This window comes from Lampetra planeri, unplaced genomic scaffold, assembly GCF_965212315.1.
Source record: "Lampetra planeri unplaced genomic scaffold, kcLamPlan1.2.h2 scaffold_1157, whole genome shotgun sequence".
NCBI lineage: Eukaryota > Metazoa > Chordata > Hyperoartia > Petromyzontiformes > Petromyzontidae > Lampetra > Lampetra planeri.
Window position 1 is genome coordinate 578 of NW_027613870.1, and position 27779 is coordinate 28356.

The 27779-nt window shown below is 44.3% G+C and overlaps 1 protein-coding gene and 1 non-coding gene across 2 annotated transcripts; one reads left to right on the top strand and one right to left on the bottom strand.

Annotated features, from left to right (window-relative positions):
* The first annotated feature begins 1506 nt into the window (after positions 1 to 1506).
* On the top strand, positions 1507 to 1577 carry TRNAG-GCC (transfer RNA glycine (anticodon GCC)). Its single transcript has one exon. It is a non-coding gene; the product is annotated as a tRNA-Gly (tRNA).
* Positions 1578 to 4942: 3365 nt separating this feature from the next.
* On the bottom strand, positions 4943 to 12937 carry LOC144738768 (prickle-like protein 2). Its single transcript, XM_078621767.1, has 8 exons — positions 12791 to 12937; positions 10036 to 10149; positions 9765 to 9902; positions 9378 to 9581; positions 7420 to 7606; positions 6829 to 6983; positions 5962 to 6763; positions 4943 to 5886 (listed from the first exon to the last, which is right to left on the bottom strand). The coding sequence occupies exons 1-8, from the start codon at positions 12920 to 12922 to the stop codon at positions 4943 to 4945; spliced, it is 2676 nt and encodes an 891-aa protein (XP_078477893.1). The 5' UTR covers positions 12923 to 12937.
* Positions 12938 to 27779: the final 14842 nt, after the last annotated feature.

The window sequence follows — 27779 nt, forward strand, 5'->3', positions numbered from 1 at the left end:
ACAATATCCTCAATGTATATTTATATGTATATAACTGGATTAGGGATGACTGGATTATATGTACTGTATATACTCCAGCCATCATACCTGTGTTCTGTCTTTTGATCATTTTGTCTAAAATGCTTCCACACAACAAAGACAATTTAGTCTTTTAAAGACTGGTTGTATTTTATTAATGAACAAAGCTTTATGAACGACAAACAGTCACAATCTGTGCATACACGTGGTTAGTAACAAGCACAAACCTGATCAAATAAGAACAACAGCCCCTTATTTATCATAATCTGTTCAAGAAATAGTTTGACAATGGTAGAATATTAAAAAAGATGAGTAACTCAATATATCTGTTGACTGTAACTACATGAACAGGACAAACAAATACATATTTACAGGGACAAACTTCACACATGTACATGTACTGTATGTTCACATTGACCTGTTTACATCTGTTGACATCTATTTACAGCTGAAGAGTCACACATCCATTCACTGTGAAAACCTCTGGATCCTCAGTTTGCTTGTCACTTAAACTGCAAGAAATAGAATGACATTATTTAACATTGTGACATGATATTTGCACACATGAATATGTGAAACGATCATGATCATTCATCATTAATCCCCTCACCCTCCACACAAACAACTACAGAGATGCCAATGCTACTACACATCAACAGAACGTCATCTGAGACGGACTGAAGAGATCACTTCAACATGAAATCTACACGTGGCGATGAAAAACGATCATGTTCATTCATTGATAGCTGATCCAAACTTGTTTTATAGACAATAAGACAATAGATTGTTTCACGTCAACATAAGACAGGTGAATAAAAAGCGAACGGGACCGATCTGTTTGTAATAAAAACAGCTGAGTGTGGGACCGTAGATGCACTGTACAGTTTGATATTCACCCAAGTTCTTACCTTGAAATGAAGAATGTTTGTTTATAAAACAAGGAGAATCGCCGGTGACTCGTCCCGTATCCGCCTCGAACAGCGCCACAAGTCGTAGCGGTCAAAAGTATATTGCATTACTAGTGGTTTAGGACTGCCATAGTGAATGAATGGGAATCGGTTTAGGTCCGTTTAGCTAAAGAATCCCCGCTCCCCGCGTGGGAGGCTCGGGTTCAATTCCCGGCCAATGCAGCATCCCTTTTTACCTTTTGTAAACAACACAACAATCAGCATTGATAAACTTTTACTGCCTGTTCATAGGACAACTCAGAGGACGCGTTTGGTACTAAACCTAGTAGAGTCATGTCAAGATAAGTAGAGCTGAAAGTGTGGTAGAAAAGAAATGACAAAAAGTGATCAGAAAGCTATGCTGCTCATGTTGTTATCACTCTGGTAACAAGAGTATATTTTCTTCAAACTCTTTGGTGGGAAGAGCTCCAAGGTTGAAGGCATGGTCCTGAATGATTATTGAGCCTCTCTGGGAAAAAATCTGGACATCGTCGATAGTGGCAATATCTTCAGATGCTATCAGCAAAATCTTGTCACCCAAGCATTGGTGGTTCAGTGGTAGAATTCTCGCCTGCCACGCGGGAGGCCCGGGTTCGATTCCCGGCCAATGCACATTCTTTTTTCTAGGCAGCAGAAAGAATGTGGGAGGGATCAGACACGCTCTCTCCCCTGCCCCAACACTCTGGCCATTGACTGCAAGCTTACTCCCCGTGTATTGTAGATCGCTGCTCAACAAATGTGTTTTTTGGTGTTAATTAACTGAGACAGCATAAGAAAACAAGCTCCATTGCAGTCCAGGCTGTGTTCCTCATTTCTTAGCAATGGTAAGATTTAAATGAAATACAGGGGGATTAACCTGGTTGGCGCACTCTGCCTGATCATTAGATTGGGAATTGTACCCATTGGTGAGACTGCTGTAGCCCTGATACCTTTACAGAAAGCCTGCCAGACTTTGGAGATGAACTGGGGCCCACAGTCAGATACAGTGTCCCTGTTTATGCCATAGGGTAAACCACATGCTGGACGAGGAGCTCCGTGGTCTCAGCAGCAGAGGGAAGTTTGGGAAGGGGCACGAAGTTAATCGCCTTGGAGAACCGGTCAGAACAGGTCAACTCTGTAAGTGGGGCAGCTGTAATGGGGCGTAAGCCAGAGCTTTGAATTTGCCGGCAGGAGGCAACAGGTTTTAGCTGGGAAACCTGGAATGTAGGGTGAATATTCACAGGATCAGGAAGTTTTAAATGAACCACTGAAGGGGAAATGACTTGTCCACTGAGAATATTTGAAACAGAGCGTCAGGCTTGATGTTGCGGGACTGTGGCATATAGGCGAGAGAGAAGTTAAATTGACTGAAAAAAATGTGCACGAACATGCCCTTTCTCCAAGATGTGCCCAAGGTACTCAATGGAGGTGGTGTGGAACTCGTACTTCTCTGCCTTCATAAAGAGGCCGTTTGTTTCCCAGACATTATTTTGGACAGTTGGGTCTTGGCAGTGGTCTCTGCTCTCTCAGTGTTCCAGTCTTCCATGTTTTGTTGAAACACATTTTCTTGTTGCAAGTTGACAGGTGGCAGTTCACTTTAGTCATCATTTAGTCATTAGCATCTACGTCATCATCACTTTTCAGCACCTGTGTTTCTGGCCAACTGTGATCGCCACAGTCCAGCTTGTTTTACGGCAGCGCTGCAGGGACCAAAGCAGGGAGTGATATCACACAATGTCAAAAAGCAACAGAAAGACAGAGATCCTTTCAACTGCCAGCCAGACGGCATCACGAGACCGCCATCCAACAGAAGAGGAGGAAGATAGATGAGGTAGTGCGTCGTTACTCAGACGTGCACACACCTTGGGAGATAGGATGGTTACAAACAGATGGAAGATAACAGGAGGAGAAAAGATAAGAGAGGCAGGGATTAGAGAATGACAGAGGGATGATTTAGGAAGGAGCTTGGAGGGATGAGACATGAAAACATTTGTTTTTTATCCCAACATTTATTTGGAAGATTTGAAACATGAGTGACCCTGATCTTAATCTGCCATGAATGATGGTGTTATTGGTATTAAAACTAAAACTGAGGATGTGTCTATGATCCAGGTGTACTATCAGGAGCTGTTTTGCCATGTGATAAAAAGTGTCTTTATTATGGTAGAGTCATGAACACTGACCACTGAGGCCAGCGAGGCCTTCAGTTCTTTTGATGTTGTCTACAGTTCTTTTGTGACCTCCTGGATGAGTCGTCGTCACACTCATGGAGTTATTTTAGTTGGTAGATCACTACTGTTCCCAATTTTCTCCATTTGTGGATAATAGCTCAGACAGTGGTTCGCTGGAGCCCCAAAGCCTTGGAAATGGCTTTGTAACCTTTTCCAGACTGATGGATTTCAGTTGCTTTTTTTCCTCATTTCTTCTTGAATTTCTTTGGAGCGTGCCATAATGTGTTGGTTCTTGAGATCTTGTAGCCTACTTCACTTTCTCTTTCTCTCTTATTCTATTCTATTATAATGACTTATTGATTTAACAAGTATGGTGATAATCAGGTTTGGGTGTGACTTGTGAAATTGACCTCATCGGTTCCAAATTTGTAATTAGTCACAGTTGTTTTGTCATTCAACAAGGGGGGGGGGGGCAATTATTTTTTTGCACAGAACCAGATAGGATTGTAATTTTTCCCTTCTTAGTACATAAAATCATTCTTTAGAAACTATATTTTGTATTTCCTTGGGTTGTCTTTGAGTGATATTAAAATTGGTTTGATGATTTGAGACTTTTGTGTGATTCATATGCTAAAAAATAAAACAGAAATCCGGAAGGGTGCAAATACTTTTTCAAGGTACTGTACACGATAGTAGTGCTACATTCTCTCAATCAGTGGACTCAATATGATATTCAACTTGTTGGCTGTTAATTGAATTACACTTTATTTTCAGTATGAGACAACAACAACAAATTTACATGCAAGTCTCCCTATTTCTACATCATGTTATACAAATAATGAGTCTTTAATTACAAAATATATAAATATGTAAGACCATATGTACATCACATTTACATTACTACAGTCATTACTTTATTAGGTTTATTATTATATACATTTAACAGGTATTATTCTTTAATCATTTTTATCATTATTTGCCTTGATATTATTATTGTTAGCATGATTATCTTTATTCATTATCAGTAACTCAAAAAACAAAGCATGTTGCAGAAGAGAAAAACGGGACCATACTTGACGTTACTGTGCTTGAATGGTCAAGGAGCAGAGGCAGTCCGGCGCTCTTTTCCTTGGTAAAGCATAGAGAATTGGGCTATGTAGAGCACAAGGTTCAACAGACTATTTGTACAAGGTGATTCCAGGGCTAGAGAGCCAAAACTACATTCCAGCAGCAGTTGGATTCCAATCAGGTGGCAACGGCACAGCTTGGAATCTAGCACGTAGCTTTCACTATCCCAACATTATTTCTGGATTGTCCACAAAGAGTAAGTTAACTGCACAGGAGTTGGGTTTCTGGGCTGCGACATGAACAGTCACTGCAGTTGTACCTCCCTTTTCAATCTGTAAAAGAACTGTCACCCCGCAACAAAGATACACACACAGACACGCACAGAAGTCATGTTATTTACCTTTACCACAGTTATATTTAGCTGTCAGATCTATTAGTGCTTCCTGGTCCGTCAGCGGATTTGTTAAACCATCATTGTAAACATTTATGTTGTGTAAGCCAACTGAGCTTCCTTTTATGATTAGATCATTGTGTGTAGGTGTACACAAACACTGGCCGAGTTGTGTAAGCTCAAAAGCAGAAAAAAATAGGCCTTTCTCTCTTCAACCTCAACACACACACACACATACACTCACACAGAGTCAGCTGTCTCACTCTCACCTTCCCACTCTCTCTGTTCCTCCTCTCTGTCGCTTTTACCGTCTCCTAACCTCTCTCTTTGATCGCTATCCCTCGCTATCGCCAATCGTTCTGCTATATCTATGTAATGATACAGTTTTTGCTCTTCCTCCTCTGGCGGTTGTGCATCTGGCCGTGAATCGGTCCGTGCAGAGGTCCGTGATGGCCACCAATCCCGGAGGGGCTGTAACGGTGGCGCAGCTCCTCATTGTTGATGTAACATAGCTGCACAGGTCGGGGGATCTGGTCGCCTAGGAAGTAACCCTCATCTCCCTCAGAGTCGGAGGAAGAGGAGCAGCTGGAGCACCACGGGTCAGCAGTCTCCATGTACCCATCACCCCAGCATGGCCCACCCAGACTGGTCGGCTGCCAGCCAGCATTTTGTAGAGTGAGATCTGAGGTTGTGCGGGGACACGGCCGGTGGGGCTGCGGTCGATACCCACCTGGATCCAGACCAAACAACTCCCTGGCAGCATGACCAGAGGGGAAGCGATCGTAATCTTCCTGAACCCGTCGGTATGGCAGTTCGACCATTTGAGAAGGCCGTTCCGCCACTAGGTGAAGGGCGTTGTCGGAGCGGGAGCGTCGAGAGCGTTTGTGGTGTCGGCTGCTGCGGTGGTTCCCGTTTCCACGATGGTGTTTGCGACGTCTTGGCTGGGGCTGTTGTTTCTGGGATGCAAGTTCCTGCCCGTTTATGCACCGCCGAGGCATTCTGTCACTCATGGGAGCCATCCGCAAGTTTCCACTGCTGCCGATAACCCCGACGCGACCTTTGCTGTCAAAGCCGAGTGGCTGTGGGCCATCCCAGTACTGCAGCGGGTACCCGACTCTCAGGGGGTCATACAAGTTGTTGTTGTAGGGACGAGAGGAGGACAGTGACTCTGTGCTGTGGAACTGGACAGAGGAGCTGAGAGTTCCCATGTTACTTTTTTCAGACACATTCACACCAGAATCCTTACTCAGGTCTGGCATGGAAAACCTGGACAAATGCTCCTGTCGCTTACTGACCCCGTCCAAAGAGTTACCTGTTTGAATTATAAAGCAAATGTTTTAGTTTCATTCCTACCACAATGCATCACGCTGGATGTGTAACACTGTACCTGTGGCATTGGACATAGTTAGGGAATCCATGGATCCACGAGGCGTCTGTTCTAGAGGAGTTAGAGGATCGTTGAAGCTCATGGCATTGATGGGGTTCCTCCTGGTCAGTGGGGGCCTGCCGTCTCTCTGGAATCCATGTAGGCTGATGCTCCTCTTGTCAGAGAATCCCTGGTTCTGGCTTGACATCTCATTGAAGCTCATTTGAGTGCGTAGCTTGTTGGGCCTGAACTCATCCTGGCTGTGGTGGATCCAGTTTTCATTGAAAGAGTGGCCCCTCAGAGCAGCCATGGGGGCACGCTTACCTTTGCCTTGTTCCTTGCCCCAGGAATCAGGCCTCTTTCCTGGGTTGATGGGACTCTGGACTGGAGGATGGATGTTAGCATTGGGATTGTAGCCCTGTCGAGGGTTACACTGACCTAACATATGAATTGATGGAGGAGTGGGAGAGGGTTCCCGCTGTGGGGCCTCAAAAGAAGCAGGGACATAAGGGTCATCTCGGCTCATCCAAACCTGGTTAAGGCTTGGGGCACGGCTTGGAGTGCGGCTGGGCGTACGGTTGGGCGTCCTGCTCGGGGTCTGGCTAGATGACACGCTCAAAAGGTCCATCTGAACAGACAGGGGATCTATTTCTGCTGAAAGGCGGTCAGGCATGGGGGGTGGAGCTGACTGGCGAGCCTCTGCACTCCTTCGCTCCTGTTCAGCATTCCTGCGCTCCTTTTTACCAATCTTAGTGCTGTGACGGGACTCGCGGGAACGGGCGCTCTGGAATGCAGAGTCTGAGGAATCTGACTCATCTGGATCCTGATAGAAATCAAACGGATTAGTAAGCTTAGATTTCATCTGTTTCAAATGAACTGGTTTTGTACCTGTCCAGTGCTGCAGGACCGTGAGCAGAAGATCTGCCCCTGCTTTGGTAAGAAGGGCCGGCCCAGCAGGGATCGTTTGCAATGGGCGCAGCAGAAGCACTCCTCAGTTGCGTGCCAGTGTTGCCCATCGTATGTCATTTGGCCCTGGTCAATACCTTCAGGAGCACATACAAGTTTACAACATAAATCATAGAAAAATACAAGTCGACTCTACGCAGGGTTTTTCGCTGTAACCAACTTAAAAACGTTAATGTGATGGCACCTTATCAAATTGTATGCTGCCAATGATCACATCCCACTATCTGATTTTAGCCATTAGCTCATTTTTATCCTCTCACTCCTTTAATGCACAAATTTGTGATTCTCTACATTATTGCAGGCTTTTACATGTAAGCCCGAATCCATTTTATCAGCAACTACTGAACTCAAGAAAGTAATTCACAGCACCAAGTCAACCTCTCACTGTTACTGGAGCTCAGACACGGACTCCGCCTCTCTGCAGCTGCAGCACATGAAGCTCAGAAGGCTGAGAACACACATGTGGGATACACGGATAAAGTAAATGGCCAACAACACAAAAGCCTGCTTCACCTATGTGTTCTCCACAAGCGTCACAGTATTCTGCATAAAGGGACTCAAAGCAGTTGCAGCAGTGGGGTCGTCCATCCTTCATGATGTAGCGCTGCCCGCCAAGGGTGGTCTCACACTCGTAGCAGCAGAAGTGCTTCATGTGCCAGTGCCGGCCCTCTGCCTCAGTACATTCATCAGCGAAGATGATCTGCATGGTTGGGACATTTTGTTAATTCAGAATACTCCAAATAATAAGTTAAGTAAGTGCGACATCTTAAATGATTTACACTGATTCCATTGCATTGATCATTTCTGGGTATTATATTTGGTGTACTTCAAGTTTGTTTAATTAGACGCAACAGCAAATTTTTGAACATCATAATTATCAAAATGTCAAGATGTGGAATTTAGCTCACTGAATACTATCTGTTGTCTGCACATAGAAACTAAAAGACATTAAACAAGACATCTAACTACAACTTAACCAAAATACATAATCAGATATGCAAACACAAAACATTAGCCTGTTGCTACAATATGCAAGCTTATACATGTCTACAATATATGATAACATTTGCAGACATAAAATATAGAAATATCTCAGTCCAGTGTAGAAGCTACGAATGTTCATATGTCGGGCTTACTTGTAACCATGCTTTCAGTTGTACTGAAAGTAGCAAGAGTGGGGCTTTCCCTAACCAGGACCGGAAGGCTATCCCTATTTGTCCACCTTTTATAGAAAGTAAATTTTTACTATGTTGGTCCTACTATGTTGGACCTCAAAGTCATCTCTGGTGTCTGACCTGGTACCAAGACCTGTGAGTTTTTTTTTCGTGAATATATTCCTTAACAGGAGTGGGAGCTGAAGCAGGCTCTTGTGATTACTTTCAAGTTGTCATAACTTAAAAAGTTGAGTTTCTTTAAAACTATGCAGTGATGATAAGAGGGTGGTCTTTTATCATATATCTGAATTTCTCTATTACATAGTTATTCCATGGGTTTTAGAACTGTGGCGCATGCAAACGCAAGCAATTTTCAGAAACTTGGAGATCACAGAGTGAAGACATGTTTTATCTGAATTTGTTTAAAATTAAAAAGTAAAATAAAAAGTTGAAGTTTGTTTTTTTTGATGTTTCTTCAAGGTCAGATTTGGGCGACTCCAAGTTACTTGTCGTGGGACAGTTGTAATTGTAATTCCTCCCTGCTCCAAAACACATTCAGTCTCTTAATGTCTAATGCTAATGTTGTTTATTAAACATCATGTATACTGTTGTAACATGTCATAGTAGGCACGTGTTATTTAGCCAATGTTGAATATTTTCAGTGCAAGTGTAAGACCAGACCAGCTAATGTTATTTTCATATAAGTATGTTACCTCCTATAACTGTTCTTTTGGAGAGCTGTATCCTACTAAATGACAGATTTCAAGAGTCAAATTGAGTTGGAAAAAACCTTCATATCCAATATTGTTGCTCCTCAGATTTCAGAATGACTTGAGTTTTGAAAATTTCTTAAAATCCAGTTCCCATACCAGGAGTTGAACCTGGGCGAAAACCAGGAATCCTAACCGCTAGACCATATGGGACTGTTTCACATGTAAATAACAAATAAACAGCACGTCAGCAAAATTCCGAGTGCTGTTCAAGATCAAGACAATAATCTGCAATTTCATGTCTGATGTGGATAATGTAAATACTGGAAGCAATCTTGTCTAATAAATATAATACCTGAGCTACGGTACTTAATTATACCTAGAGTAAACAAACCCTGTTAAAAGTTGAGAATACTGGTATTTATATTGTCAGACTGTGCCAGCTTGTCTCACAATACGGTGCAAGCAAGCAGACTTTCTGAGACATGGCAGGAACACTGAGTCATCTCCTCACTCCAGACAAACTTTCAGCCAGCTCCAAGTCTTTAAGCTCGAAACCATTCAGCCATTTCCAACGCTGAAGGGCTCCAGGCCTAGACAGACGCACCTCATCACAGGCACAGCAGCGGGGTTTCAGCCTCTCGGCATGGTGCCGGCCACAGTAGATCTTGCCATCCTGGTAGAAGTAGATGAGATCCACCAGCAGCTCCTCACACATGCTGCACACAAAGCAGTTAGGGTGCCAGCATTGTCCATGGCCTGCCCTGGCAGCAAAAACCATAATGTCCCCTCCATTTATCTGACCGCCACACTGTAGGGGAGCGAGGAGGGGGGTTGGAAGACAGAAGATAGCACTTGAGATATATAGGACCAGGAAAAGCATCAGAAAGCAGCCAAGGTGTAAGGTCTACCACACAAATACCCTTTTTATACAAAAATAACTTTAGGATTATTCCACTAGATGAGCGAGGTAAACGGAAAGCACCGACAGCACCTTATCACAGATGGTTCCATTGATGTTCAGGGGAAAAGGGCGGACACTGCCCCGGCCCAAGTTTTCCTTCTTCCGTTGGTTGCTGAATAACTTCAGTTCTCTTTTCTCCTCCTCGTCCAGCGCGTTACAATAACGCACCTGAGCGACAAGTTCACCTGTAATTCTGCTGCGGTTGCCTCATTAATCTCATAAACCAGGGTGTTCCCTGATGGTTAGAGGCCAATTTAACAACGGATATGAATGTTCTGCTAAAGGAAAAACAAATATTTACCTCATTGTCATGTGGCGGCAGCTGGTGTAGCAGTTGTTTGATGCGATACTTCTCTCCGGGGCTGTTAATGTATGGGACCTTCTCCTCTGGTAAGGAGTTGTAATACTGATGCACCTGTCACGGAACAGAAAATACGTACAGAGTTAAACAATGCAGCTTTATTTTTTTTAATCAGTTGTCATTGTGTTTTATTTGTGTCACCTCCACAAATGGTACATCATACGTTTTGTCGTGGTTGCACACATGATACCATCCTGTGTTTTGTGTTGTGAAAAGCACTTTGTGTGAATGGGTATTATTATTATGGACATCTGCTGCTATTATTTCATGAAGGAGCGTTAGCAGACTGGGATTATTGTATCTGAACAAAATGTATTTTGTACATCAGCAGAAGAAACCAAACCTTGCTTGTTGTTTGGAATTCAGCAGCACAATCTGTTGTTAAGCTCCAGTTCACACAATCAGACGTGGAGAGCGAGAGGGACAGAAAAGTGACTCAGTATTCCGGTAGCCCGACCACCTCTTTAATTCTCTGCTGTCAGTGAATGACAGTTTCCTTGTCTGGGTTATTTGAGGTTAAGGTGCTTCCTTAACCTCAAGAGGAGCCGAGAAGATGGACTCCACCAGTTGCCTATCGCTTTATATTCAGATTTGTTTGTTTGCTTCATGTTGGACAACAATTGCACCTCCGTTAATAGCTCATGTCTGTTTGAGCAAACAGGCTCCATCGCGCCACATCCTGTTTTAATGTGCTCTCATCAGGACATTAACAAACCGAATGTGTAGATAAGCGTTGATGAATGCCGCCAGAATCTGCTGGACACTCAGTGGCACCGCTGCCATGAATTGTTTATCAGACAAATAAAAGTTTTGATGAGCAAAACCAGAAATAATAAACCTTGTTCTGAAAAATATACAACTCAATAACCTGCACCACATGAAATCCTTTCAAAGTGTATGAGTCATATGAATGGGCACAGGCTTCCCAATCTTTGCATTCATCTGTGGTGAAAAGCAAAGAAAAGCAAAAGGCATCGACAAACGCTGACACCTCTTTTTGGATGAGAGCGGCTGCAGCGCTGTTCAGTACTGTATCAAGATGGCTGACTGCTGAAAGTGAGTGTTATCAGACGAGCCTGTCATCTGCTACCAGAGCTCGAGGCGGCCTCTGGTGCTGCATTCAATAAATAAAGACGTTTTATATGTCTCTTACAGCATAACTGACAACGTAAAAACAGTGAAGTAACTCCTGTGTGTGTGCGATTGATTAGATCAGCTCGACGATGCGCGCAATTAAATTGCAAATGAGTCCAGTCTCGCTGTGACATTTAATGTCATTTCATGCTTATAATTGAAACGAGTCATGAAACTAGAGAAACACACTGATGAACCAAACCAACACACTGAAACGTTACATGTCCAATAACATGGGAACGTGCAGTGCTGCATGTGCCAAGTTTAGGTGTGCAACTGTTTTTATTAACATATGTCTGTTTCATGCACACAGAACCACTGTACAATCTCTTTATTATTCATTTTATTTTACACTCTGAGACTGTTTTGTTGGTTCGAGTCCCTATACATGCATGTAGTCACAACGATACATCTGCTCAATTCATATTATATCATATTTATTCATATCAAGTATTTCATCCATGCTCCCTCTCTTCCTTCTCTACCATCATTATTGACTCTCACTGATATCTACTCGTACAATGCTATTTCTATTTTTTATACTTTGGTGGGGATGTACTTTTCCATAACCTGAGGATATGCTGTGACCATCCTGACCTTTAGAATGTTTTGACACTTTGACACCCAGTAAGCAAAACTTTGGCGAGACGAGAATCTCGATCTCCAGAGCCTTCTCCAGGGTTGCTCTGTTACTTTTCACCCTCTACAACAGGGGTGTCGGACTCCAGTCCTGGAGGGTCGCTATCCAGCAAGTTTAAGATGTCACCCTGCTCCTCCACGCCTGATTCAAACCAGCAGCTCGTTACCCAGAGACGGATTCAGGTGAGGTGACATCTCAAACCTCAAATCGTATTCTACGCCATCTTTCTCGCTTTTATGTACATGCTCCATGTCTTCAGCCTGGTACATATGTTGCAGTGTTTTCGCTGTTTTTTTTATAAAAGAGAATAATGTCCCTCCTTTCTAAAATGATAGCTCTAAAAGCATATTACAATAATAAATCAGCTAAAACTGTTTTAATGATTGGCAGATCCCAAGCGTCCTGTTTTTTTATTCTTTTTGCTTTTTAATTTAGATCTTAATTGACATCACCAGTTTGTTGTTCTTGATTTTTCTGATGGTGTTTGTGACAGTGAAAAGTTTCTCAGATGTGAGAGAGAGTGAGAGCGGGAGAGAAGTAATCAGCTAATTGCGTCCTTGTTGTAGTTCAGTCATGGGTGTCGCCTCCCTGGACGTGCTCCAGTGTTGGTTTTACCACTTGACAGCTCAGAAATGTCCTTCAATTATTCCTCCTTGAAAAATCTGGCAGCTGAGCCACAGTGATTTACCCTTCACACCTCCTTCTCTCACCAAAGAGACCAAACCACCATGAAGGAGCTTTAAAAGCAATCTACTGTCTTGTTTCCAGATCAGCTCATTTTCAATAACACACACGCTTTGTCTTCCAACAAATTCACTTCTTCTGACTCTCACTTCAATTCAACACAGTCTGTTTGTCAAAAAAACAAATCAAACCGGAGGTAAATGTCTGTGACCCTATGAAGGAGGGCGCTTTGTGTACCTGCTCGGGACTCAGGCCTGGAGGAACCCAGGCGTACTCCTCCAGTGCACATCCAGAGTCGTCATCAGACGTGGAGTTCCTCTGGAAGTCGTACATCAGCTTGGTGATGGTCTTCTCCATCTCCAGAGACATGGCTGTCACAACATGCTCCTGTGTACAAACTGCTTCAGAGGACGCAGGTCGACCTGATGAGGAGGGGAAGACAGATGATTTACAAATGAGCTGTGGAACTGTGGAATGTCACCACCGCACACAAACAAATCCTCCTGAGTGATATTTCAGTCTAATTCTCAAAACACAGAAACACGACAATCCATATTTGTAAAATGTGTTCAAAGTTTATTAAAGGATCAGTGCGTAGGATTTAGAGGGATCTCTTCTTCCTCTGAAGAACAAACAACCTCGTTCGTTTCCTCTGTTGCCTCTCATTCATCCACATTGCGAACATATTAAAATAAATATATTTTATAGGGGTTTTCCTCCCTGGGTTAGGGTGACAATCACACCAAATGCTACAATACCATATTTAAAAAATAAAAAAATTGCAATTTTAATGTAACTTTATAAAAAATAGAACCATCACCCAGATGATGACTAACAATCATGTGGTAATAAAAGCATTTAAAATGTGGAAAATGTGAAACCAGAAATTCATTCGGAGCATGAATAAATTAGACTTCCAGCTCTGGAGGCATTTTAGATACATACTGTTGCCCCCTGTTGGCCAAAGGAAACAATACTCCGGGCACCTCTGCTTTGACTTTCATTGCATCACCTAATTTTATAGAGTCTATAGTTCTTAGAGACACTGGGAGGTTTCAAAGAAATGATGGAAGAAGATAAAAAGTGATCTTGATTCCCTTCACCCTGAATCTAAGGGTGCTTCTTCATCTAGGAGCCCTGAGTGTGTGGAAGAGCTAATGATCAATCTGGCTGGTGATGAAATTGTTCAAAGAAGCAGACTGATCGATGGGCTGACCGACTCTGACATCAGCTGACTCAGCCGTATCAGCGTTCTGAGCTTCAAGCGATCAATTCCTGCTCACTGGGAGAAGGAACAGCTGCACACACTTCTAACACATGAATAATTAACAGGACCTGGTGCCGTCTCCACCGGAGAAAAATTCTTATTATTCTGCAGATAACTTACACAGCCACGATGGGAGGAGAAGAAAAGAATCTGTTTATACATGATGCATTGTTGTTTTTAAAAACTGTTGAGGGGATATCATGTCAATATGTGAAAAGTCAAAGTGGCGTACTCTTTGATACAAACCTATTGTGATCTATTTTTGTCTGACACAAAGGACACACCATGATTGGCGTGGACATTTCTGAGTCCAACTGGTCTGTGGGGCAGGTCTTCTCTGCCACGTTCAGACAGCAACACGCTGTCCAGTCTGGAACGACAACGTTTTCCACACTGAGTCAGCCTCTGTCCACGTACCGTTCTGCTCTCAGATGGTGTTGCTGACTGCTGCTGAGGCCAATAACCGGATGCTCGGTGTGCATTTATACCTCTAAACATTCTTCATTTTTCTTCAGTATTAAAGGTTATTTGCTGCCTTCCTAGGAGTCACTTGACAAACAAACCAGGTTGAGTTGACATCTTCATTCACTTTCATGCACAAAATGGATTCATGATTTGTATTATTTTCTGAGAGGAGATGGATGAAATTCTGGTGAGGAGCATGTCAAATTCATTTTTTTCTGGCCCAGTGGGAAAAAACAACCCTGTCCTCTCAACGATAAGTTCTGTCTCTCTGTCCTCAAGGAGGCGTCATGTTGCAGGTTGCATCTGAGAGACTTCTCCATGTCCTGCTGGACTTTGCAACGACTATTTTCACAGTTGATTAGTCATCAATTACTGTAACTGTGACTAGTCAGATTATTAGTTTTACAAAAAACAATGAATTTATGAACTTTTTATGAACTTTCCAAAACATGCTTCCTCTTAAAATGTTCATGCGTAGCTGAACTAGTCTCACAGTCTGCCCTTTTCAGAGAACAAACAGGGCTTTTCCACTCCACAGTTTCAGCACTGCTGGGCTTGACTTGACTCTAACCGGCTTTTTTGCATTTCCACTGACAATCTTACTCGATACCAGACACTTGTTTTTTAGAACCCGCTCCGTTGAGGTTCCAAGGCGGAACTAAACATGTCATGTCACAGAGTGAGTTAGTCACTACAGAGAGAGGGACGTCGCAAGAGCTACCTTTGACACTGGAGTCTACCAGCAGTTTTAATAGTTCTGATCGCGATTCAGTTCTTCATTACTCGTAGCGTTCTCATTAAACATGTCTGATGTTATAGAACATGGCTCATATGCGCAAAACAGACACTGTGCCGGTTAGTGAAGCACAGACGTTTTTGTGATTTCTGGTCGATTAGAATGTTTGTTGTAAGAGCTGGTTGGAGAGACCGCAGCGTAGACTTCTGTGTTGGCCATCGCGTCCTGCTCCATCTCTTTTCTCTGGATCTGTCTGGTTCTAGTTGCCGCAAACAATCACAACTTCACACCATCTCCATGTTCTACATTGTTGCGGCAGTTATGTGCAGTCGGTGCTGTGACATCAGAACCTGCATCAAAGAGGAACTGAATTGTAAGGGAACAGGACCTTAATGGTAGAGCTGTGTAGTGGAAAAGCGCCAAAACGTTGCATCTCACTGTTGGTGAGTGGTCGTTTTCCCAAACCTCAATCCTTTTTTAATCTCTGTTGGTGTCGCTTCAGCCTCTTCCATGAGGGTGCTTCCCCAACTGTTCCCAGCACAGCGTTTACTGGCGCACAACTGTTAATGTGCTATCAGTGGATCAAAGGATTGAAAGAAGTGCGATGATGCACTGTGCGCTTGTTCATTGGGCCCCGGCCAAACATTGTTAAATGTGGCATGGCACGCCAAGGGATACACACACAGCCTGTGAACAACCCGTCGAGGACCGTGGACTATTTGTGGACTACCCTACATAATTTACATCAATGGTCTTCAAATACAAATCATTAAGGTTCACAAAGAAATGTTTCAGTGAGTCAAAGGTCTGCTCATTAGTCCATCGAGCCACGACAGGTCAATGCATCCACCGCCAACAGACTGTGGTGAACTGGAGAAAAATAGGATGCATGACTCAAGGTTTGACAACAAGACATAATGTCCTAAATGTCCTGTGTAAAATCAAAACTTCTTATTTTTTTTACCAAATGAACAAATCCAATGATATGAATAATTCGTTCTTTATTCATGTTGTGGTGTCATTGATGTGACCAGAATCCTGCTTGCAGAACTTAGAAGATCGGTCACTTGAAAATAGCTGCGTTCTGTCTCCTATTGGTGTTTCTGATCCACTCACGGTTTCTTGGGCCTTTTAAACACATTGGTCTCGGAAGACGGAGGAGAGATTCGCCCCCCTCAGACCACACAATTTGCTCAGCGTCCACAGAGCGCTGTCCGGCACTGCCAGTTGAGGACCACTTATTTTGATACTTTCTTCCTTTCTCCCCTTTTAAAAGGATATTTTGTCCGTTTTTCCTCACCCTGACTGGGGTCTCACGACAGAAGGTAAACTCTGTCGAGGTCGTTTGTGCCGTTGACAGCATCCCTGGATGCAACCGTGTCACCTAAATGCTCCTTCTGCTCAGCAAACAACAAGCTCTCAACTCTGCTTTGTTCAACATTGCCGCAGCTTTTTTGCCAAATGCGCCCGGCGATGGAATGTCTTCTCCAAAGCGCTCGTTCAGCCAGTGCAGAAGGCTGCTGATGAGTGTGTGACTCTCTGACGTAATGTGCTCACCAGGCTGAGCGATTAGTCATGACACGCTCTTCTGTTCATCCCCCAGCAACACGAGAGGAGAGGAGACACAAGTTGTGAACTTCTGTTTCCTGGAGGAGGCATACTTCAGGGCAAGTCATGCCTCAGAAAGAAGTGGTAATATATTTGGGGAGATTTTTTTTGCCTGATGGGGCTTGTTCGCGTGTGCTTCAGTTATCAAACGGGAAACCAAATGAAACCAGTGAATCTCAGAGGAAGCAGGCGGCGCCTTTGTAATTGTGTTATTCATACTTCCCAGTTCATATTGAGATTCAGGCGGAGCCGTACTGGGTGTTATTGCTGATTGCATGCAACAAATTCTACTTGGCAATCCATTAGCTCCCTCTCATTCAAGATGGGAATCTTTAAAGTCATTCTATTCGCTTTCATCTATTAAAATCTGGCAGATGCTCAGTGATGATTCCAGGAGCAGCTGTGAAAGGATCAGGATGTCAAACGATGTGTCAACAAAAGAAGGCACTCATATGTCAAACAAGATATTTTAGGTCCCAAACCATCGTCACACCTTCCAGGAAAGTAATCGGGGATGTCAACACACCGGTCTTTGCCCTCCGCTGAACACGCAGTCTACAATCATCACAAACAATCTGTCCTGACATTCAGAAATTAACCTTTAATCCACGCGAACCTAATCAGCAGCATTAGAGACACTTGACGGTTTCTCTCATCTCCTTGTACTTTGTGACCTGGAGTGTTTTTTCTGTGGTGTGAATGATACCCCTCTCTCGGTGGGGTCGCACTGTGCAACCGTGTAATTGCATTATTAGAAGACAATATAAAAGGAGCCTACCATTTATGTCGTATTTGATCGAAGCGGCAGGTGAATGAAATCTTATAGTTGAGTTTCAGCATGAACCTGAAAAGAACAAACGCAAGACTCCCCCGATACAGTTGATTGTAATTGAAAGTGCTGATTGATAAAGGAAATTAAAATGATGTAGCAGCTGATGTGACATGTCTTCTGCAGAAAACAATAAAATACAAAAGTAATAAACCAAGAAACAAGAAGGTTCACATTTTGTCTTGAGTTGAGATTTTTGAGATTTATAGGTATTTGGTCAGAAGGTTGGAAACCAACGGTTTCTGTCAGTAATTTCCTGTGGTCCCTTATTAAAATGCAGATCGAACAAAAAAGACAATCTCAAAAGCCGTAAGAGAAGTACATGTGATAACTCCCCGGATGGTGGGAGGAGACAAACGCTGTCCAATGGTAACGTGTGGGCACACTGATCTGATGTCATCAGAGAAGAAGGTTTAAGGCCTGAGAGCTTTAAGGAACGATAATTACAGGGGGCCTTTGTTGTCATGGTTACTTCAGTGACCACAAGGTTATGTTCAGGGTCGATAGTACGTGTATGTGAAGGTCTCGGGACATAAACGGTTTCAGTTTTAACTTGTGTGTCATGTTATTCCTCTTCTTAGATGCAATTTGTAATAACTTATGATATTATAATATCACATCGACGATCACGTTTTCAATCTTCTGCAGCGATTAGTGAGCGACTACCCATGGCAGCCACAAGAGGCAGCGAGGAAGCACAAAACTGTAACTCGGTTGGTGAGTTGCCGTGGCAACCGGTGGGTGTGCATAGTCTCGAACATCGTCCATTTACTAGATCCTAAAGACACGTATGTGCTCTGACTGAGTTAACAAGAAGGCAGACGGAGACCTGTGACATGTTTTCACTGGAATTCTGTAATGGACATCTCTGTAGGCACATGGTGTTTCTTCCAGAACATAAATCATCACTGGACCTGTGTTTGGTTGAGCCAGGATTCGCCTCCCCCTCCAGTCACATCCCAATTAGCTGTGTCTTCATTTACACATAAATTAACGGAGATTACTCAACACCCTTGTGCCAGAGGAGGGAAGGGAAGATCTGTGTGAGATATCGGGTAATTCTGACAACAGGAAGGAGAGGCAAGACAATGGCTGTAATTTCTATGAGCGCATTCAAACCGATCTGGAAGCAGATGGAGAGAGAGAGAGAGGGAACTAAAGAGAAACAATAGAAAGCTGTAGATGCAGTGTTAAGAGCAACGCTTTTCCTTTTTCACGTGTCATGCTTCACCCACCTCCCTCCTTCCTCCTCCCATCCTCATGTGCCTCTGACAGGCTCTGTGTGGGCGTGCATGAGAGAAAGAGAAGGAGAGCGAGTGATGGGGAGAAAAAGCTCTTGTTTATGTAAAAGCTGACATTAGAGGAGGTGCTCGGCTGAAGCGCAGAGCCCGACCGAGGCTCCGTTAACTCTTCACGGGGAGAGCAGTACCCGTCAGAATCAGCGTGGAGTTACACAAATCCCCTCATGTGTTTTCACCCGCTCAGTTTGTCAGCAGCAATTTGCATTTCTTGAGGCTGACAAAGTCCCTTCTTCTGTGTACTTAAAAGTCATCCTTGAAGAAGACATGAGACCAGCGGGTTGTACTCAAGGAAAAAAAAAAAGCTGCCAACAGTGGAAGTGTCGAAGTTCTAAAGTGCACACAAAAGTCAAAGGATGCTGATTGTCTTGACGGGGTCCCGGTTGTCGTATGTGGGCAATTACTTCACTGCAAACAACTGCTGTGTGTAATTATCATTCCAGCATACAGTGATTAATCCCCCTTTGCCTGTGGAGGATTCCGTACCGTGGAACTGCTCAGCATTTGTGGATGCTGCTGTTAAACCGTCATGTGCGTGAAAAACGCGTCTCTGAAATCAGATCCGGCACATTCAAAGACACATCGTCCCGGCCTCTCCCTTCACAGCGACGTTTCAAACCGCTGTTCGACTGCTTCACATTCTCAGAGACTCGGCACATTTGCTGATATTAACGCCCGGGTACAGTGAGACGTCTGAAGTTTATCGCCCAGATACTTTGCACTCCCTCTCCAGACTCTGGAGGACCCCTCTGTTTCTGAAGGTTTCACACAGACTCTGAAGGGAGGATGAGGAACTGTGGCGGACAAATATTCTGTGCGACACAATTTAAGGTCAATTATTGACAAATTGAAATGCAAATTACAAGTGTGTGCGTGCGTGTTTTTGAAGTGTTCTCGAATATTTCAATTGTTCAGTTGATGTATTCATCTGTTTAGGAGCCCAAACCATCAGCAGGTGAAACCAGGGGATGAATTCAAATGATGAAATGAGAACACAAAAAACAATACTTCCTCACTCTTGTCATCCTCCTCATACTGATCATAGGTGTCGATGTCAGGAGATACGGTGGGGACGTGTACCCACCCCTTTTCGTCAAGATTTGAGATTTTTTTTTAATGACGGCGATAGTGGAGTCGGTTTCCACGACAGAGTTCCAGTAGGTTTTTGGTCTCAGACAAGCGAGAGAACAGAGATGGCGCAGAACACGATCTGATGGACTGATTGACACACTGAGTCCTTAATGGACCCGTCAAATGGAACATTCTATTTGAACATTCATCTCAGGCATTCAGTGATGAATTTTATAAAATGTAAAAGACTTCCAAAGGGGGGTCTCCTGTACCCACCATGTTTCAAACCACGATGATTGAAACCAGCCTCATCACCTCCATCCATATCTTGATGCAAACGGTCAGCTGGTAACAGGAGTAGACGCCGTCTTTAGGGATTCACCAACACCGACGACGGAAACATTAACCCACTGCTGCACAACTGCGTGTGTTCACGAACTTACGTCAGCCCAAAATGTCAACTTCTGACCCCCCCCTCCTCCCGCGCCCGCTGAACTCCCAATTACCCCTGATTAATAGAAAGGCTGGCACACATGCACAGATTCGGCTCACCCACATCAACACTGCCTGACGCTCAAGCTCCAGCCTTTCAAGCCCCATCCCCCAGTGACGGAGGATTTATCTCACGCAGCCGAGCACAGTAACACGCCGTACAGCATAAGGAGCCGGTCGCCATGGAGTCAGCCATGATTGAGTCAATAGAGTAAACCCTCCCGTTTAGCAAAAGGATAAAGCATACAACAGACTGAGTGCGACGCACAACAAGAAATATGGATTTTATGTATCTAAATACTGGAACAGACGCACAGGAGCTGTCTAACAGCTGGTTCGTTTGAGGAGGAGAGAAAGTAGACTGCAGGTAAAAGATGGTGTTAAGATTAGGAAGCAAACTGGTTCAGTGTCCTTCATTCCTCCATCTTGGTTCTTAATCCTCAAACACACAGGAGATGTGTGTGAGTGAGTGTGAGGTCTGCGTGGCAAATCATGATCAAGGACGCTCATGAAAACATGAAAAGAAACAGTTTGATTGTTTCTTTGAAGAATCCCTAATGTCGGCGAACGGATCGAGTTTCGATCGTCTGTCGACGCGTCACAAGGCCCAGAAACCGCACACCCTTCGTCTCAGCGACAAACAGCTCTGATGTTGCACCAGTCGGCTCATAATCCAGTTATGAGGATTAAATGCTTACTGCAGCTTATTTGGATCACAACTAACAAGAATGTAATTGAAAGGGGGTCGACCCTGTAGGGTTCAGTTGGCAAAAAACACACGGAGACAGGCCGGGAGTGGGGGGGGCAGTGCTGCTGATAGAGGTGGGAACGTCACATGCTCAGGTTTGCCGTCTCGCGCACGCTTGTTTGCTGAGCCGAGGGGACGTTGTGTTGTGGCTGAGCATCCTTACAGGAAAGGACACACACACACACACACACTGATGTGCTAATTGCTGGAGGTGTGCTCCTAAAGTCAAAAGTGGGACTCTCTTACCTACAGATGCGCAAAATTTCACAAGGACGTGAAAAGCTGTAATTAAAGGGTGACACATTTCTGCTCCTCTCCCACTGTGTGTGGGATGGCCTGAAATAGAATTGCAGGGTTTCAGCAGGCAAATCGCACTCTCCGCCGCTGCACAGGCACCATCCTGTGAGGGGAAGTGCACGCTGCCGGTGCTCAGAAGCCATCCTTTCTTTGTGGCAATTTTCAAGAATGATTTGAGGGGACAGGCGTGATCCGGCGTGATGACAGGCGAAGCAGTGGGGCCCGCCACATGGGAGCGACTTTGTGAAATGGCGACAGGAATATATCTCAAGTGTCCAGATTGAGTCTGTGACCTGTAAGGGGTGTTTGTGTGTGTGTGTGTGGGGGGGGGGCGGGGGGGGGTACAGCTGGGCAGGCAGGAAACGTTCTCCCCCGACTGCTGCTGGTGATTAACAAACATCCTATTGTGAGATGCCGCTTGCATCATCTGCTCCAGGGTGTCGTCTTTAATATGGGGCTTGTGTGTGTGTGTGTGTGTGTGTGTGTGTGTGTGTGTGTGTGTGTGTGTGTGTGTGTGCGCGCGCGCGCCTAGGCGTGTATTTATTTATCTGTGAGTATGTGTGCGAGGGAGAGAGGAGCGAAGGACTCTGTTGCTATGCATTTTTACACGTCCTCCCACTGGCCTCGTCACATGTACCATCATGGCAGAGTGGATGTGAACACAGAGCCGAGCCATTTTTCCTGTGATGCACTTAAGCGGTAAAAGCAGCGAAACGCTCCGCACGCCGTCACAGATTGGACACTTCCAGGAACTGTCTTGGTCCCGTGATTGAAAAGGGCTTGATCCTGCTGAAACTGCTTGTTGTTTTCCAGGATTGCTCCATTACTGCCAGGATTCTGGGATGTCAGGAATGGGAGATGTGGTTTGAAGTTAGAACACTGTTCCTCTGCAGTTTGACCTCTGCTGAGCAGTCGGGGCCTGTAGCTTATTCTGCAAATTTGAGTGAGGCGCGGGGGGCGAGGGGGTGGCTACGTGGTCAGAAGTCGGTAGGGAGAGATGGCAGAAGAAACCCCTCGACAGTTTAGAAGTGGAAAGAAACAGAGTTTGGATGACGTGTTATTGGCTTTTCAAATTAAAACTCATTGAAAAAAAACGACTGATGGTTCACAAAGTATTTGTCAGAAGAAAAGGAAAAGTTCTCACTCTGCTCCGTCACTCAAAATAAAAGTGTCTCCCTTGAAGGACAATTGTTTTTTGTGCGAAGTCGGCCGAACCCATCTCATTAATAATATTGACATTAATAGTATTTTCAGGAGGGTTATTTTTGTTTTAAAGAAAGGAGATTGCTCGTGCTACTTCACAAACTAAAGTGTTCTAAATTGATAAAGTGTCTGTCTGTCTGTCTAATGCTGACAACAGATTCCCTGTGTTTGTTTTAATTAATGTCACAGAGAAAACCAGAAGCTCAGGGTTTCACATTTGGAATACATCCCACATTCACTCTTCTGAAAGCCATCAGGGATTTTTTTGCATTTTTATTTATTTTCCTCCCGCTAGTTTCGTCCGCTAATGTTGTTTACATATTTTTCATCTCAATAAGTCCGTCATATGAGCGGTGTCAGTGGATACACGGGTGAGTCTCTTCTCATCCATGTTGGACGAAGACTTGAAAACAATCAATAATTCTGTTCCAGTGCATAAAAACTAGAGCAGCCAGCCTGTTTTTGAAAACGAAGGACATCACACATTTGTGTTAAAACATAGGGAGTAAAGATAGAGATAGATAGATCGATAGATTGACACTAAATTCACCATTCTAGCAGCATGACAGATCAAAAGGACACTACAGAAATGAGAATGGGGAAACAGGGGACCAGAAGGACCAGAAAACAAAAAACACTATCACTAGTACTACCGCTGGTGATACCGCTGGTATTTTTTACTTTTTTAAACCTTGTTTTCAATTAGACTGTTTTTTCTTTACCTGCTGTACTATTTCAGAATTTAACTCACCTTTATTCCTGGACATTTATGTTAAGCATTCATTGTTTTTATCATAGTTGTTATATCTTGCACATTTTACTATTTCCAAATTTACATTTTTTTTAATGACTCATCTATCATAGATTTCCACTTTTTTTCACAGTTGGCATTTTGATTGATTGAAACAACGATGTATTCCCATCATCTCTCCCACCGAGGTGAATGCTTTATCATTTCCAACCGTCACAGAAGGGCTGACAACTGCGTGGATGCCGCCATATGGAGAGCATTTATGCCCGCCGTGCATGTGTCGAGTGTTGCGCATATGAAAGGGACATCTTTTGGGTCTCAGCCTGGCGAGGAGTTGTCTCGACAACCTTCTGGATCACCTCGCCGTGTGCAAACGTGTGGAGACAACACTGGAGAAAGTACATTTCTTTACGTAAGCAGAGCTTTGAACGGAGTTAGGGCTCTTTTAAATGTTTCTAAAAGCCAAAGAGATCCGCCGACAGCTACGTCTGTTTGCCACTCAAGCTTCAGGTGGAGGGGAAATGGTGTTAGATATGTAGAGCAGGGTACCAGACCATATTAAAATGAAATGGAGCGAGCAGCCATGGAACGCATGATTCATTTAACGCCCTCTATCATTGTTGTAGCCAGTTTCTAAGCCAGTGCTTTTGTGTGGCAACGCAATCAACAATGGACAAGTAATGACTCACACCAGTTGTTCCAAACCGCACAAAGAAACACAAAAAAAATTAAAGTTGCAAAGAGGGGACTGATCTCAAATGAATCCAGTAAGAGCCAGCGACCGACGCGTTTGTGTATGTACATTGAACTCTGAAGCAGCTGCAGGTGTTTCAGGTTCTGCTCCGTGACTGAAGAATGGTTCACAGGCTGAGAGGAAAGGTGAAGTGGGCAGCAACTGGTGACAGCACGATCACATACAGACTGGTGGGCGCCGCCATTTTCTCTGATAGAACCTCTTTACTGACCTCTGACCTCTGTCACAGGACACTCACTGCTGTTTCTGAATAAAGAGTCAGTTGGGTTTAAGAGATGGACAAGACAACAATGGCAAGAAACGTGTACGGTCAGCTCTAAAACACAATCAACATCTGAGAAAAACCTGGTGGCCGACCACAAGATGTTATCCACAAATGTGTGTGTGTGTGTGTGTGTGTCAGCGGTGGGCTGAGGAATGAGAGGAACAATTAGGATTCCCACGTACTGGCTGATAGAGCTTCTTCCTTACTGGAAAGTGAAAGAAATATATAATGAGGCTCAATAAGACGGTAGATAGCAGAATGAGATTCAGTGAAAGAAATGACTGAAAGTGAGATGCAGATAATGTGGAGCAACATAAAAAAGGATAAAAGGATCACTGTGGAGGGGAGGAGATAAGCAGTCCGGGGGGGAAGGTCTCCGTTCCTGACTGAACTACAAATGAAGACCAGCCATCCTTGACGCCGCGACGTTCCAGTTCCAGAGTGAATCGCCGCCCCAAGGCTGTCAATCAATCTGGGGGAAGGAATGGGCTGATGGTGTTTATGCTCGCAGACATTTTCACTTACAAGCTTCTACATATTTCATACGCGCCTCAGTCTTAAGGAGAAGTTGTGTATTTTGTATATTTGCTATTTTAGGAGGTGCAGGTGCAAGAATCGATCAGTCCTCCCTCTGGTCTTTGATCATTTCAGTTTGCTTTCATCCATCCGTTTACAAATGTGGAGATATAATGTGAAAAGATGTCAGAGATCCATCTGACATTCATCAGCTCCTAAATGATAGGTAGTTGTCACCAGCAGATGGCGATTGTGTCTGCATGAACGATGGAGCTCATAAACTACGAACAGAAATCAGTTTGGACCAATCACGTGGGTCTGTCTGATGGAGGTGGGGTTTAACGGTCCACAGCAAAGATGGCTGCGGGTGAAGAAGAGTGGTTGTTTCAATTATCTTTGGCATCTTTCAAAGACGAACAAAGGATCGTTTCCATTCCATCGCCATGTCTCCGTCCAACTCTTCCACTCTTCTCCAAAACAAACTCTGACATTGGTTCATTTCTCGGCTGACGTCACCTTGTTCTGATTGGTCGTTGCTCTAGCCAATCGTGTGCAGTGGTGCGCCCATCGAGTTGAAGGTCTATTGCTCGATGCCAGAACCTTTGTCTTTCTAGATGTGGCTCTGGTTTTCCAGCCTAATAGAAGCTATTAACTTGTGTCTGTTAAAAGAGCCAGAGGCTCATTTCACATGGGACTATGTGACGTGTTGATCAGGACGTGAATGACGCTGCAAACCCAGGACAAAATGAGCACTAGGACTTCCCTCTTGGAAAATTCATGAGATGAAACCACCAATTAAATTACCATTGTGGTGCGAGACCTTTCCAGATGGTCCTCTGGGGTCTGTGTGTGGCCAAAATAACAATATCAGGGGCCAGCATCAGTAGCAGTCACCTACACATTAGACGGACCCAGCAACATTAAGGGCACTAGTGGGAGGCTATAAAAAGAACACAATATAAAACGACCAAATAAAGGGGGGTGTGATTGGTTTGCCGTCTGTCAGGAGGTCCAGGCAGGAGAAGAAGCATTACTAATAGACACTGAGGTCATGTCCACACGTGACAGCTTTTTTTCCCTCTGTCTTCCTCGGCACATTCAACAACACTCAAGAACATTTTCATTCAAATGGATCCATTGGAAACGACTGGGCAGGCTGTAGTTCATCCTCCAGGCCTGTAGGTGGAGGTGGAGTTCCCCAGACACGGAGAAGAAGAGACGGTGGAACAGCACTTCCCGTCTACCGAGCAAGTAGACGTTTGAAATGAATATCATTGTACCCTATTGGACCATGTTATCAGAGAGTGAGTTCTTTGCTGATCAGGACGGACACAGTCACGGTGACCTCAACCTTTGACCAACAACTTCTACTCAGTTGGTCGTACAAGTCCAAGTGAACATCGATGCCGGAGTTCGTCCCAGGTGTTTCTGTGATATGAGGGACCTGAAAACACGAAACCTTGGGCCGCTGCGGCCAACGCAGAGGCATAAAAACAGAGTAGAGCCGAAGTGAAGAACAAAGAGAAGCAGCAGCAGAGAGGGGAGAGGCACAAAGTGTGTAGGCTGCACCTTTCCAAACTCCTGACTTCCAGGGAGCCCGGAGGGAGCGGCTGAGCCCTGCAGAGGGAGCGCTGTTTGTTCACTAAGACGAGTGGATTAACAGTGATCTTCTTCCTGCTGATGAGGGGGCTGATGAGAGGCAGGTGGTGCCGCAACGGAGAAGCTTTGTTATGAGGTATTGGAGAGTGTGAGAGGTGTAATGCCCAGTTCTCATCTCATCGGTCCGGACTGATGCCGATCACAAGATGGAGACATGAGTATGTTGGTGGAATTACACAGCAGCATGACGAGCAGGTCCAATTAGAAGGGGTGGTTCACCTGCTGGGTTCATTCACAGGTTACTCTTCTCCAGTTCTTAACTGACTAGTGGTCTTCCAGCAAACCACATTACACTGTAATGAAAACACTGAAGGTGAAAAGGAGACACTAGACCAATCACTGAGAGTGGACACGTATCTCAACACTCCAGCCATACGATACATTCATGATACAGTGAAGCCTCCTGCCGATGGGATTCGATTCGATTCGCCCCTATTCACAATGCGATTCCATGAATTATTTGAGGATTTTAATGTATATTTTAATTTATACGGTACAATATGATTAAACACGTTACAAAGAACTTACAAGCCCACCTCCCGTCTGTATCGGACCACCGATTCAAATCGGTGAATCTCTCCATCCCTAAGAGACACCTCCATCATTTTTCATCATGAGTTATCTGGGTGAGGATGGAGTACGTGAGTTAATTACTAAATAAACACGACGGTAATCAGTTACTTTATGGAAATATTCAGGTCTGTATGTTCATCAGTATTATTTTTCTGTCCCGATTTAGGATGTGAATGAAGGATAATGATGTTAACTGGTGTGTTGAAGGTGGAGAACTTTCAACACGTCTTTGACTTGGATTAAGTCATTGAAATAGTTGCACGCTGCAGTGAATCAAGTTGAAACCCTGTGCGGTTTGAGTCTTCATGCTGCAGCATCCACCTCATTACCTCGTTTCTTCTCTACAATCGTGTGTGGGACATTTCAAACTAGAGCCCGGCTGATGTCATGATGCCAAATGGCCCGAAAAGTAGGTGCAGATGGATTTTCGGACCAGAATCACCTTGACCGTGGACTGTTTGAAGGAGCAAAGTGAGTCATAAGACTGGTGTTGACGAGTCCCGTGTCACAGACATGAGCACCTGCAGTGTACAACCACACAGCTTCAGTACCACAGTAAGACTTAAGGAGGAGCTTTTACAACGACAGTGGGAAGGACTTTAGTCATCAGACAGCACATGAATGCAGCCTTCCCTCAGTCCATGTGGAAATCAAATCAGGCTGTCTTTACTTCGAAACCGAGATTCAACCCCAT

Bases quoted from the DNA above. Each gene is read 5' to 3' on its own strand.
- LOC144738768 (XM_078621767.1), bottom strand. From the start codon at position 12,922: ATGTCTCTGGAGATGGAGAAGACCATCACCAAGCTGATGTACGACTTC. The intron at 10,150-12,790 runs GTACACAAAGCG...GTTCCGTGACAG, and splicing joins CAGGCCTGAGTCCCGAGCAG to GTGCATCAGTATTACAACTC. The intron at 9,582-9,764 runs GTGCTGTCGGTG...GCTCCCCTACAG, and splicing joins ATGGAACCATCTGTGATAAG to TGTGGCGGTCAGATAAATGG.